Source organism: Cynoglossus semilaevis, chromosome 6, assembly GCF_000523025.1.
Source record: "Cynoglossus semilaevis isolate Cse_v1.0 chromosome 6, Cse_v1.0, whole genome shotgun sequence".
NCBI lineage: Eukaryota > Metazoa > Chordata > Actinopteri > Pleuronectiformes > Cynoglossidae > Cynoglossus > Cynoglossus semilaevis.
In genome coordinates this window covers 18,604,486-18,615,310 of record NC_024312.1, presented here as the reverse complement: position 1 = coordinate 18,615,310, position 10,825 = coordinate 18,604,486, and the positions used below count along the sequence as shown (strand labels likewise).

At 42.7% G+C, this 10,825-nt stretch overlaps 2 protein-coding genes and 1 long non-coding RNA gene across 3 annotated transcripts in view; 1 reads left to right on the top strand and 2 right to left on the bottom strand.

Annotated features, from left to right (window-relative positions):
* Positions 1–5,263, bottom strand: part of LOC103380545 (calcium/calmodulin-dependent protein kinase type 1D) — a 24,631-nt gene extending 19,368 nt beyond the window's left edge. The window contains 1 exon segment of the mRNA XM_074559983.1: positions 4,459–5,263. Within this exon segment, the coding sequence (XP_074416084.1) occupies positions 4,459–4,553 (95 nt within the window). The 5' untranslated portion in view covers positions 4,554–5,263.
* Positions 5,264–6,253: 990 nt separating this feature from the next.
* LOC112487155 (uncharacterized) lies at positions 6,254–7,524 on the top strand. Its single transcript, XR_003049967.1, has 2 exons — positions 6,254–6,862; positions 6,917–7,524. It is a non-coding gene; the product is annotated as an uncharacterized LOC112487155 (long non-coding RNA).
* Positions 7,023–10,825, bottom strand: part of dhtkd1 (dehydrogenase E1 and transketolase domain containing 1) — an 11,378-nt gene continuing 7,575 nt past the window's right edge. Inside the window, exons 14-18 of the mRNA XM_025056556.1 lie at positions 10,729–10,825; positions 10,398–10,480; positions 8,835–9,001; positions 8,164–8,249; positions 7,023–8,059 (exon numbers count right to left, since the gene is read on the bottom strand). Of these exons, the coding sequence (XP_024912324.1) occupies positions 7,958–8,059; positions 8,164–8,249; positions 8,835–9,001; positions 10,398–10,480; positions 10,729–10,825 (535 nt within the window). The 3' untranslated portion in view covers positions 7,023–7,957. The remainder of the gene's footprint in view (positions 8,060–8,163; positions 8,250–8,834; positions 9,002–10,397; positions 10,481–10,728) is intronic.

The following is a 10,825-nucleotide window of genomic DNA, read 5'->3' as shown; positions in this document are numbered from 1 at the left end:
TAATAAAATTTAAAGCAGCAGCACTTTAATCTCACAGGTAGATTTTTTTTGGCTGAGATTCCCATTTCAGGGCAAACCAGGCGACGATGTTTTCAGGCAGAACATAAAACATTTGGTCCTATACGTTAAAAGTTTCTTGTCGTTGCGACACTGCAGAAAACAAAACGCGACCTCTGCATTTGACCCATCACTAAAGTCAGCAGGGGGCAGCAGCGTGTGGGGGGCACCTCAGAGCTAACTTGGCAACCGGTGGATTTGAACCTGAAACCCTTCTGGACCCAAGTCCGCTTTCCTTTACCACTGAGCCTCCACTGCCCCTGTCCAATCAAAATCAGGAAGAGGGAGAGCTGGGCTTTTCTTAAAGGGAACATGTCATGCTACTTTAATGGAGATTCTTTGACGTCTAAACTAAAAGTTAGTCACAAAAATAAGGGATTAAGGCCAACGGGATTTTTACGCCTGTCTAACAGTATTGTTGGGAATAGACTTTTCATGTGCCTTTACATTTAAATGATAAAGAGCCCTATGCGCAACACAAACTTTGCCTGAGGGCAACTTGACAGATCCATGGCAACAATGGAGCAGTTCAGAGTAAAATGGCTGTAAATCTGCAGATTTCTGAGGGTACATCCAGAAATTCTTATCCAGAAACTTTTGACCCAGCCAAAGACCCCCCCCCCCCAGCCAGGGACTCAACGTCTTCACAACTACTGTAGCTTCTCATACACCGCACTCTCAGAATCTGCTGCCTTTATTTCCCAGATGTACCAACACAGAGGTTTATTTGTTTTTTCTCCTTGCAATTCATCTCCTGAAACAAATAAGTTGCAGTATTGTTGCATGAGCAACAAAGAATAATACTTTTTTTTTGTTGTTGTTGCTAAAATTAACATTTAGAAAACATTATGCAACGCAGGCGGTCGTGATAGTGACCTATGAGGTTCAGCTGAGCTAAAATAATCCTGCTAATCTCCACTTCTCCCTGTTTGGGTATACTGCCAACCCTCTGAAAATGATTTAATGATTAATCTTAAATATTTCACTGCTTGTTTCCCATTGTTTCCAAGTTCACATTTTCAATAAGTACAAAATATAATAAACCATTACTTGACCGTATGCACTACCTGCGTGGGGGTCCCTTTAAAAACTTGTTTGGAACAGTGCTGTTTTGGGTTTTTTTTTTTGTTTTTTGCTTTGTTCTACTGAAGGTTCACGGACACAACCTGAAGCCATGCTCCTCTTGTACGAGTCCTAAAGGTCAGGCGCGTGCTGGGCATATATTTGTAACACTTTATGTTCCTTTTTTTAAGGTTACGCAACTCACGACCTTCTATATCGTGTTCTCTTCGGCTCCTCGAAAACTCACCCGCAACCTCACGCCGCTAACGTCTAAACGTATGTTTTCGAAGACCTTTTTCCCCGCACTAACTCAGGAGTCGAGCCGCAGTCAAAGGACAAACATTAACCCTGCTCCGCTCTTGCACATTTACATCACTTTGACTGCTGAGATCTCTAAAATTGCCCGTGGTCAAATGACTTAAGTTGTCTTCCTGGTATCAGCAGCTTAACAGCTCTGAAATTAGCTGCAAGCCAAGCAATCGCAAGAAAGTAGGGCTCGCCTCTCTGGTGAAGATCACATTGGCTTACAACACCTAAAGTAAGAACAGCTTCAATAACGGCGCCAAGGGCCTTTTTTCACCCAAACACTTCTAATCTAATGAATGTTGACGTTCAGGCCCAGAAAGAACTGCTCCCGCGGTCAAATCGTTCTTTTTTTTTCCTTCTTGCTAATGGAAGGTTTGCTTTTAACATATGCATGGTAATGATTCAACAGACCCGACATGACTATTCATCACAACATCAGTCTAAATTACCCCAACCACTTTTGTTCAATTCACCCTTGAAAGGAGACTGATGATTAGTACAGCAGCGGTGGAGAGCTAATTAATTAAAGTATGCACTAATAGCAATACCATTGAGGAAGAAATGCTTCAGAAACAATTGAAACAATATTAGTGTGTGTGTGAAGTGTAGGTGTGTGAAAGCACGGCATTGTTTTTCAGAAATAAAATATGTAGCACCTGAAAGCTGGCAAAAGCAGAATTAGAGAAGGACAAGGTGAACGATAGGGGGAGGTAGGGAATAATCCCCGTGTCCCTGCAGAGAACACGTGGTAAAACCCCGAAACAACAGGCCGCACTTTAGACAGAGGAGTAAATGGGATTTTCTTAAATGTCATTCAGGGCTAGAGAAGTTGTACCGCCTACCGGCTTCAGAAGCCTGGCAGCACCTGATTTTGACAAGACAAAGTTAAGTATGTCTTGTCAAGCCTGACCCACACTCACCCTCAGAAATCCTGATAACACCAGTATATGACATTCAAAAAGACAACTATATCCATATGGCATGAAACAGCGGGCCGTCTGACGCGGAGGAGCCTGACGTGTCGCTGTACTTCAGACACTTGTTTCCTCCAACCCGCTTGATTTAAGGCGGGTAGATCGCAACGATTCACTGCTGTTATTCCAGGGCTCCTCGCAAATAAATGAAGACCTTGGGGAAATCAGAACAGTTCCAGGTAGGATTGACTGACTGTTTAAGCAGAGCAGCCGAGGTGTGGACGCCACCACATGAATCACAAATCTGTTCTTTTACAAATGCTGCTGCTCAGGATAAACAGGTCTGTGGCTGCTCGGAGCCAACTGCTGTTTTCACAAAAATCAGATAAACGTACATATTTACACAGAACACAGCGTGTGCTTTTTTTTGATGTTTCCAAAGACGTCCTCATAGAGCAACACCAGCTAAACAATCACAGGGAACATTTTTGTAACAGGAAACACGAAAACACTATTCCCGACGGAGACTATCTGGCCTTCCTGTGGATCTCCGTTGACACTAACGCAGCCAATTATTGCTCAGACAGGGGAGGAGGGCCACGACTGAGAGCCAGAGGGAAAAACAGAAACACACAGTGAAATGTGTGATAGCACCTACAAGAAAACAGTTTGTCTGAGAGCTGTTACTGTCACACAGGCTCGAAACATAGTTTGTTTTAGCCATTGAGGGGAAAACACCTCGGTTTTCCACCACTTATTCATAGAAGAGCAGAAGTCAAGCAGGGGACACATTGAGGCAACACGTACTAAAGATGGATTTGTCCATCTCTCGGACGAGAGATTTAAAAGTAAGAGTTCAAAACGGGAACGATCGTTATCATCGGATTAATTCTCCGGCCCCCCCATTTAGGAGGAGGAAAGCAAGAGGTCGGACGACGTTGCCATTTTAGATCTGTCTTATTTTAAAAGAGTACGCATGACATTTCATTTAAATAAAATTATGTTTTGAATTTGTGAGCACTGATCATGTAGCTTCCCCTCTCTGGCCTGTACCTGGGGCTGAGTAAACATTTAAAAAAAACTCTGTTATCTACTTTAAACCTAGTGGTGATTTTATACATAAAGCTAATACCTAAACATAGTAAACAAAACTCCTTCCAGTGTCACCTTTATGTACAGAAATACACTTTCTAGCATCTAGCATGTTAGCAGTAAAAAGAAACTAGAATGTTGCGGCTAAGCGAGCGTTGTATTTCAGTTGTTTAAATGGGCTGTTTTCTAGCGTGGCTCGTGTTAGCAGTGTGCTAGCGCCACACTTGTATTGTATCAGTTCATCATTAATTGTGTAAAGAGTCCAGCGTAACCAAGGCTATGCCGTTCTGACCCTGCTAGCAACCGCACTCTGTATTTTCTACGTAAGTCAACTAAACTCATGCATTAAATTCATGTACACTAGGCCTAAAAAATTTTTTTTTATTTGTCTAAATCTATGGACTTGGCTCAGAGTCCCATTTTTTTTTTAACTTAAAAACCAGGGCCTTCAGATGCAGACTGTTCGGTGTTTACAAATCACGTGATGAAAAATAAACACCTGAATAGGAGTCTACATTTCAAATGATTTTAACTGGTACACCACAGCGCTTCTTTTTTTATTTTTTACCACAATTAACCTATAGTGATGCGCGTTAACTTGGTACATTTGTCCCAGAATCCTTTGCGCTGGGTGCCTGCTTGCTGCCGTTGCGTGAGCAGATTGAAACATGACTGCAGCAGTTTCTGAATGAACAGTGGCATAACCACAGGGGGCGTCGTCACGCATGTCAAACTTCACACACATGATGAAGCTTCGTTTCCTCTCGGTGGAAATGTCCACAGTGGGTTTTTTTTTCTGAGCTGTGCGAGTTTAAAAATTGACTGTCCCCTCTGTCGAGCCCACCTCCCCCGTATTCAACAGCTGTCATGACAGAGTCCGTCAGTCAGTTTGAACGCTGCACTCGTTTCCGTTACACGCCACAGAGGGCGACGCTGTCTCGTTTTCTGACGCTAATTTGCACAAACAAACAAACGTGGAGCTAAAGTTTGCGGTCGGATACGGGGCTGCCGCTGTGTGGTTACTCACGTTCCAAGGACTTCCTTGAAGTCGAAGATGTTCTTGATGTCATCGACGTGCTTTTTCCAAGATCCATCGTTGGACTCGCCGTTTTCTTTCGCCATCGTGAGGGAGGTTGAGTGGAGGAGGAGGAGGAGGAGGAGAGACGCGTCCTTCTGATCACCACGGTCGCCTTCCCCACAACGAAAAACAAACGAAAAGGGGAAATAGAAAAGTAGTAGCACTGTGGTCTTGCACTCTCTGGTTTCCCGGCAGCTTGTGAGACGGTGTCCTCAGATCACGCATGAGGACAGACGGGTAAACCCAGCCAGAGGAGGTCTGTTCTACCCCGGGAGGTTATTTGACTAATCTCTTTGACGTAGCGGTTACTGAGTCTGAGCTTCCCCGCTGTTCACATCACTGTGGCAGGGAGACACTGGCTCTCTCTCCTCCTCCTCCTCGTCCTCCTCCTCTTTCTCTTCCTCCTCCTCCCCCCGGGCGGGACTCAGTCATGTGTCGAGCGGCGCTGTGGTGAACAGAGGTCGGGCCACCTGCACCTGCAGGGAGGGGGGATGATGACAATCGACCGCCCTGTGGTTCTCACAGCAGTAAATTAGCAGTTGCTGCAGCCTCTCCCTGTGTATCGCCGTCTCTGACAGACGGCGTCCATACTAAAGAGCACTGGTGCGTTCACACTGCACCAAACGACACCGTCCTCGTGCAGGAGAGTCTCTGCCACAGTTTCTGTTACGGCTGTACACATCACATCAGACCGAGTACAGTCTGCTTTCTGCTGCACACCAATCCTTTCATGGTTTGAGGCAGAGGCGTAGTTGAAGTCATACGTGAAGGCAGGGGGTTACAGAGTGACTGTTTTGGAATTATCTGCAGTGTGCAAATACAATCCAGACTCTGTCCAAACTCACTCATCTGCGATGGTTGACATGTGCCTGTAAACACAGCCTGTGTTCAACCACATGCTGATGCTGCAGCGTTTGATAAATCTATAAATGGTGACCACCAGCAGGTGTGGATTGATCTGAGACAACAATGGGGAAGCTCAGCATCTTTTAAAATCCCATAAAACAGGAGGTCATTACCATACTGATTTTTTTTTTTTTTCCCGGTACAAGCGAACGAAATCACCAGCTGTTATACAGTAAATGGTACGTTTCATACCAGCAGCTTATCAGAGATCACTTGATGTCATTTTCTTCTCACTTGTTTCCTGTAGCAGGGCCCACTGTGGTGGATGAGATATGCATGTTTACTTTAGAAAGGCTGACCGTTCAGCTCTTCGTGTTGATCGGCACGGCTGAGTTGCAGAGCTGTTTCAACTCCTCCGACTTTCCGTTTGTGGCCACGTGTGCGACTGAAAAACTGAAACAAAGCGGGCACACGTAGGTAATGTACTTGCCCCGGTGTTATAACCCAAGACCATTGCTTTGCAAGTCACAAGTAAGTCTCAAGTCTTTGCACTCAAGTCCGAGTCAAGTCTCAAGTCAAGATAGGCAAAGTCCGAGTCGAGTCCAAGTCAAGACTGAAAAGTGTCAAGTCAAGTCCCAAGTCCTGCCGTTTCTGTTTCGAGTCCTTTCGAGTCCTTTTCAAACAAAATAACAATATATTTACACAGATCACTTTGGGTTTTGGAGAAAGTCTCGAGTCTTGTCGAGTCAAAGGGCTCGAGTCCAAGTGAAGTCACGAGTCATTGATGTTAAAGTCCAAGTCGAGTTCCAAGTCTCTTTACATTTTGTCAAGTCGAAGTCTAAAGTCATCAAATTGATGACTCGGGTCTGACTCGAGTCCAAGTCAAGCGACTCGAGTTTCATTTTAGCACAACTGCTTCAGGCTGGTTTGTTCATCTTCATCGCGAAGAGAAAGTGTCATCACAAAACCTCCAATTGAGACCGTGGTGTTATACGAAAGAGAGATAAGGGCCAAATAAGAAAAACTCATATTTTATTAACTCCCAATGCGCTGACATGTTTTTCCACCAGGAGTCATGACTGACCCACTGCCACGGGCATGCTCGGGGCGTCGATTGTTCGGCGTAAGTTGTATTTTTGGCCTAAACTAAGTTTGAGCTCCCTTGTGTCCCTGAATCAGAGTAAATTTTAGTTTAGACACAGCACAACCGTTTCTCCCGATCACACACACGTCATGTCACATTTTCCCCACAGTCATTATTGGCATTTTTATAAAAACCAACACACCCAATTATTTTGGGTCATTTTTTTTTTTTTTTTGCCGCCCCACTCACAATTACAACCCTCTCGTTCATTTTGTTTTTTTCTTTTACAATAAGGCCGATCTCCCATGACACAAATGACAAATGTCAGCGTTTAACCGGTGAGGTTTGTCACCTCGGCGCGACCACAGCCCGTGTTTAGCTTCACACGTCGCGGCAGCAAAGAGAAGTTAGCAAGAGGTGCCGGTACGATAGACTGAATCTCTAAAGTTGTTAGATCTTACAGTCCCACAAAAAGAGGTACGATAGACTGAATCTCTGAAGTTGTTAGATCTTACAGTCCCACAAAGTGAATAACAAACACAGGAATATGACTCGGCTCACGGCAAAGCCTTTCACAGACATCTCCAAACAATGAAACTTTATTTTAGATAAAGTTTTGTTGACCCAAGAATTTACCTGCAACAAAAGACACTGTGCGCCTCTTAAAGCTCTTTAAGTATTGAAAACAAAGTGGGAGAAATAATAATAATAATAATAATAACACCTATATAAATCTCAATATTTTCACCACAGCCTATGATAAACACACAGAATTGAGATTGTTCTGGAAAAACTAAATTCATTCATCTGATTATTTACACTCGTTTAACGTTCCGAATCTTGGTTTTGGAGAACATTTAAGACCTAGCTTCAGCACCAAGTACCATTATTTATCCCAAATATAAATCTACACCTTGAGGGGGAAAAAAAAAAACAACATTTCGCAGCTGTAACAACTCAGAAAACATTTCAGTGTTAAATCTACTGAGGTTGACGTAAATCATGGTCATCCGTTACACAAACGCAACAGTAATGCTCGGTCAGTTGACGTCGCCTTTCTATTTGATACAGATTCAAGAAGAAGCGGGAGTTTAGTGATTTGGACCATCAACACAGCCCTTAAGTCGGACGGAATCCTGAGTTCTACAAACATGATGGTCAGCTAAAAGTGCGTATTTATTACAAGGCCTTGATTCAGATGTGAACCATGTTAACAGGGGGGCTGCCAGCCTCATGTAGTGCTTCAAGATGAGGTAAACATATTTAAACAGGGTTTCAGGCTTTCGCTTTTTATCATATAAATATTCAAAGCTTGTGATCGACTTCAGTTATTAATAAAACATTACCAATGCTTTCCTCCCTGGACACACTTTGATTTTCTTTTTTGAATCGTCGACCAGTTGGTGTCAAATCTGTGCTCGGTATTTAAAGGCCTCTTGTTTAGTATATTCCACTCAGTTTCAGCTGACAGTAGGTAGTGTGAGGGAGGTTCTCTGGTTCCCATGTCTCTGACATGTCTTAGGAGAACGTTGCAGTGAGAATGGCCTCCTGCTGCTGGTGGTGCAGGGTCCCGATGCCAACAGCCGGGGCAGGCAGAGCAGGGCGGCTCACTAACCGGAGCTGGGGGGGGGGGGGGGGGGGGGGACGGATGAGAACATGCTGATGAACTTCAAACCATGGGGCTTTAAAATGGTGGGTCGTTTGTCACGTCACGTGACGCTCACCTTGCAGGACAGCTGCTTCTCGAACCGGGGATTCACAAAAGACCAGGCGCCCATGTTCTGAGGCTCCTCCTGACTCCAGACAAACTCTGTGAGAGCGTTAGAAGCCCAGTATGAGTCAATAAAACTTGGGAGTTGAGGACAAACGCACAAGCTGCTGGTTTGAAGCCCAGTATGAGTCAATAAAACTTTTTTTAGGAGTTTAGGACAAACGCACAAGCTGCTGGTTTGAAGTTTTTATACGAGGGGGGTGGGGGGGGAGTCAAGAAAAAAAAAAAAGGGATCAAAACCAGTGGAGGACTGGTTGTCATTTTAACCAGTTTCCATTTAAGTTAGGGTGAAAATTAAATCTTTGGTCTGATTTAAATAAAAAATTTGGTCTGATTTAAATGAAAAATGAAAAAAAAAAAGTTGGCTCCAATAAAAAAAAAACAAAATGTCTGACAAAAAAAGATTTGTCTTTTTAACATGACAAAATACTTATTATTTAGAAATATGTGACCCAAAACCCTGTGTAATTATCTCAGAGGTTTCGCAATGTAATATAATCTAATACTCCATTACTAACCCAAATTACTGTTCAACCATTTACCCTGTTTCTGGACCTATATGATTTTTTTTTTGTCCCAGTCGACCAGACAGCAGCTGTGGGTCAGTACAGGTAGCTACGTTACCTTTAGCATTGGGATACTTGTTTAGCTCCTGCTGCAGAGCCGCCAGAGGAAACGGACACAGCTCCTCCACACGAACCAGGGCAGTGTTCTGGTTGGCTGCTGATGCTTCTCTCTGTTTCAGCAGAGCGTAGTAGTGTTTCCCCGAACACAGCACCACCCTCTGGACACTGAGGGCAACCACACAGTAGTGAAAGAAATATTAAATGAGCTCTTTGTGCTAATTCAAACAGCCATTTTAAAATATTAAAGTCCTTATTTCCAAACATTGTGTTTACAATGAAATGTGAGGAATTTAAATTTGAATATCACCCGGTTTAGGGTTGTGATTGGTTGGCTTGGGTTAGATTAGATTAGACAAGAAAAAAATGACGGGTTGCGCATTTTAAGGGATTGAGCAAATGATTCATAATAAACCAGGGAACATTTGATTGTTTTTTTTTTTTTCTCAGTGTCACACCTTCCTGTGAACTCTTTGAATGTAGCTAAAACACTGGAGGAGTTTAATGTAACAGGCTCCAATGAAAGCTGATTTAGAACTGTAACTTTACACCGGCAATTACTGTCTGGGTGTGTGACACCTTAGTGCACACCTGCAAATTCAACTGAGAACACAGAGTCACATGTCAGAGATTAATGAGAGGCATAAACCATTGGTATCGACATTTTCTCTCTCTTCATACTCTGGATCTGTCCACTGTTTAGTACTGATGTGTGCGACACGTCAATTACAATTATGACCAAAAATAGAACAGGAAACTATTGTTTAAAACGCAGCCTCAAAATAATGTTTTTTTGGACGAAAAAAAAATGAAGACAAAAGAGAACAATTTGTATATACTAAAATGTTTGATTGACGTGCGTTGAATAGGACACGTGTTCCGCTCGTAAGGATTTGTTCAGTGAATAAAATGCTTAAAGTCAAACGTGCGCTTCTGAGTTCTGTTCTATTGTGCAAGACCTTTTGTGAAATTTTGAAGAGACTCAGTAATGCTTGAGTCTGTGTCGACAGCTCTGAGAAACAGTGTCTGGAAATGCCTCACCTCATGTCAGGTCCTGGTTGAAATACTGTCTTATGGGTCTCATACTGTGCATATATGTACTATTTTACAGTTTTATACATACATATACATTTACATATACATATACACATATATACATATACATATATACATATATATTTCTATATATGTATATACATATACATACATATACACATATATACATATACATACTGTATAAACCTATATACACATACATATATACATACCTATATACTGTATATACACCTATATATATATATACATACGTATATATACATATACATACATATACACATATATACATATACATATATATTTCTATATATGTATATACATATACATACATATACACATACATATACATACATATATATACATACATATACATATATACATATACATATATACATATACATATATACATATACATATATATATATATATATACACATATATATACATATATATACACATATATATGTATAGAGTTTGGGGTTAGGGTGTGGTGTGTCAGGTCATGTACCTTTCGGCTGAGACTGAGGTATCACCCAACACTGGTCTGAAAGAGGTACCAGGTGCCATCTCCTCTAAACTGGACACTGCCCCCTGTGGAATAAATTCACATACTTCACCACTTTCAAAAACATTTGGACGTATGACGTGAGAATCGTTAGAGACGGCGTGCCCGGTTCTCACAGAAAATCTGAGCAGAGTCTTGGGGCCGACCACGATCAGAGGTTTGCGGAAGTTTCGGATCATCTGCCGCCTCAGCCGGGGGAAGTACTGAGCTCACCTTCAAAAACATTTGGACGTATGACACGTGAATCGTTAGAGACGGCGTGCTCGGTGCTCACAGAAAATCTGAGCAGTGTCTTGGGGCCGACCACGATCAGAGGTTTGCGGAAGTTTCGGATCATCTGCCGCCTCAGCAGGCGGAAGTACTGAGCCGGG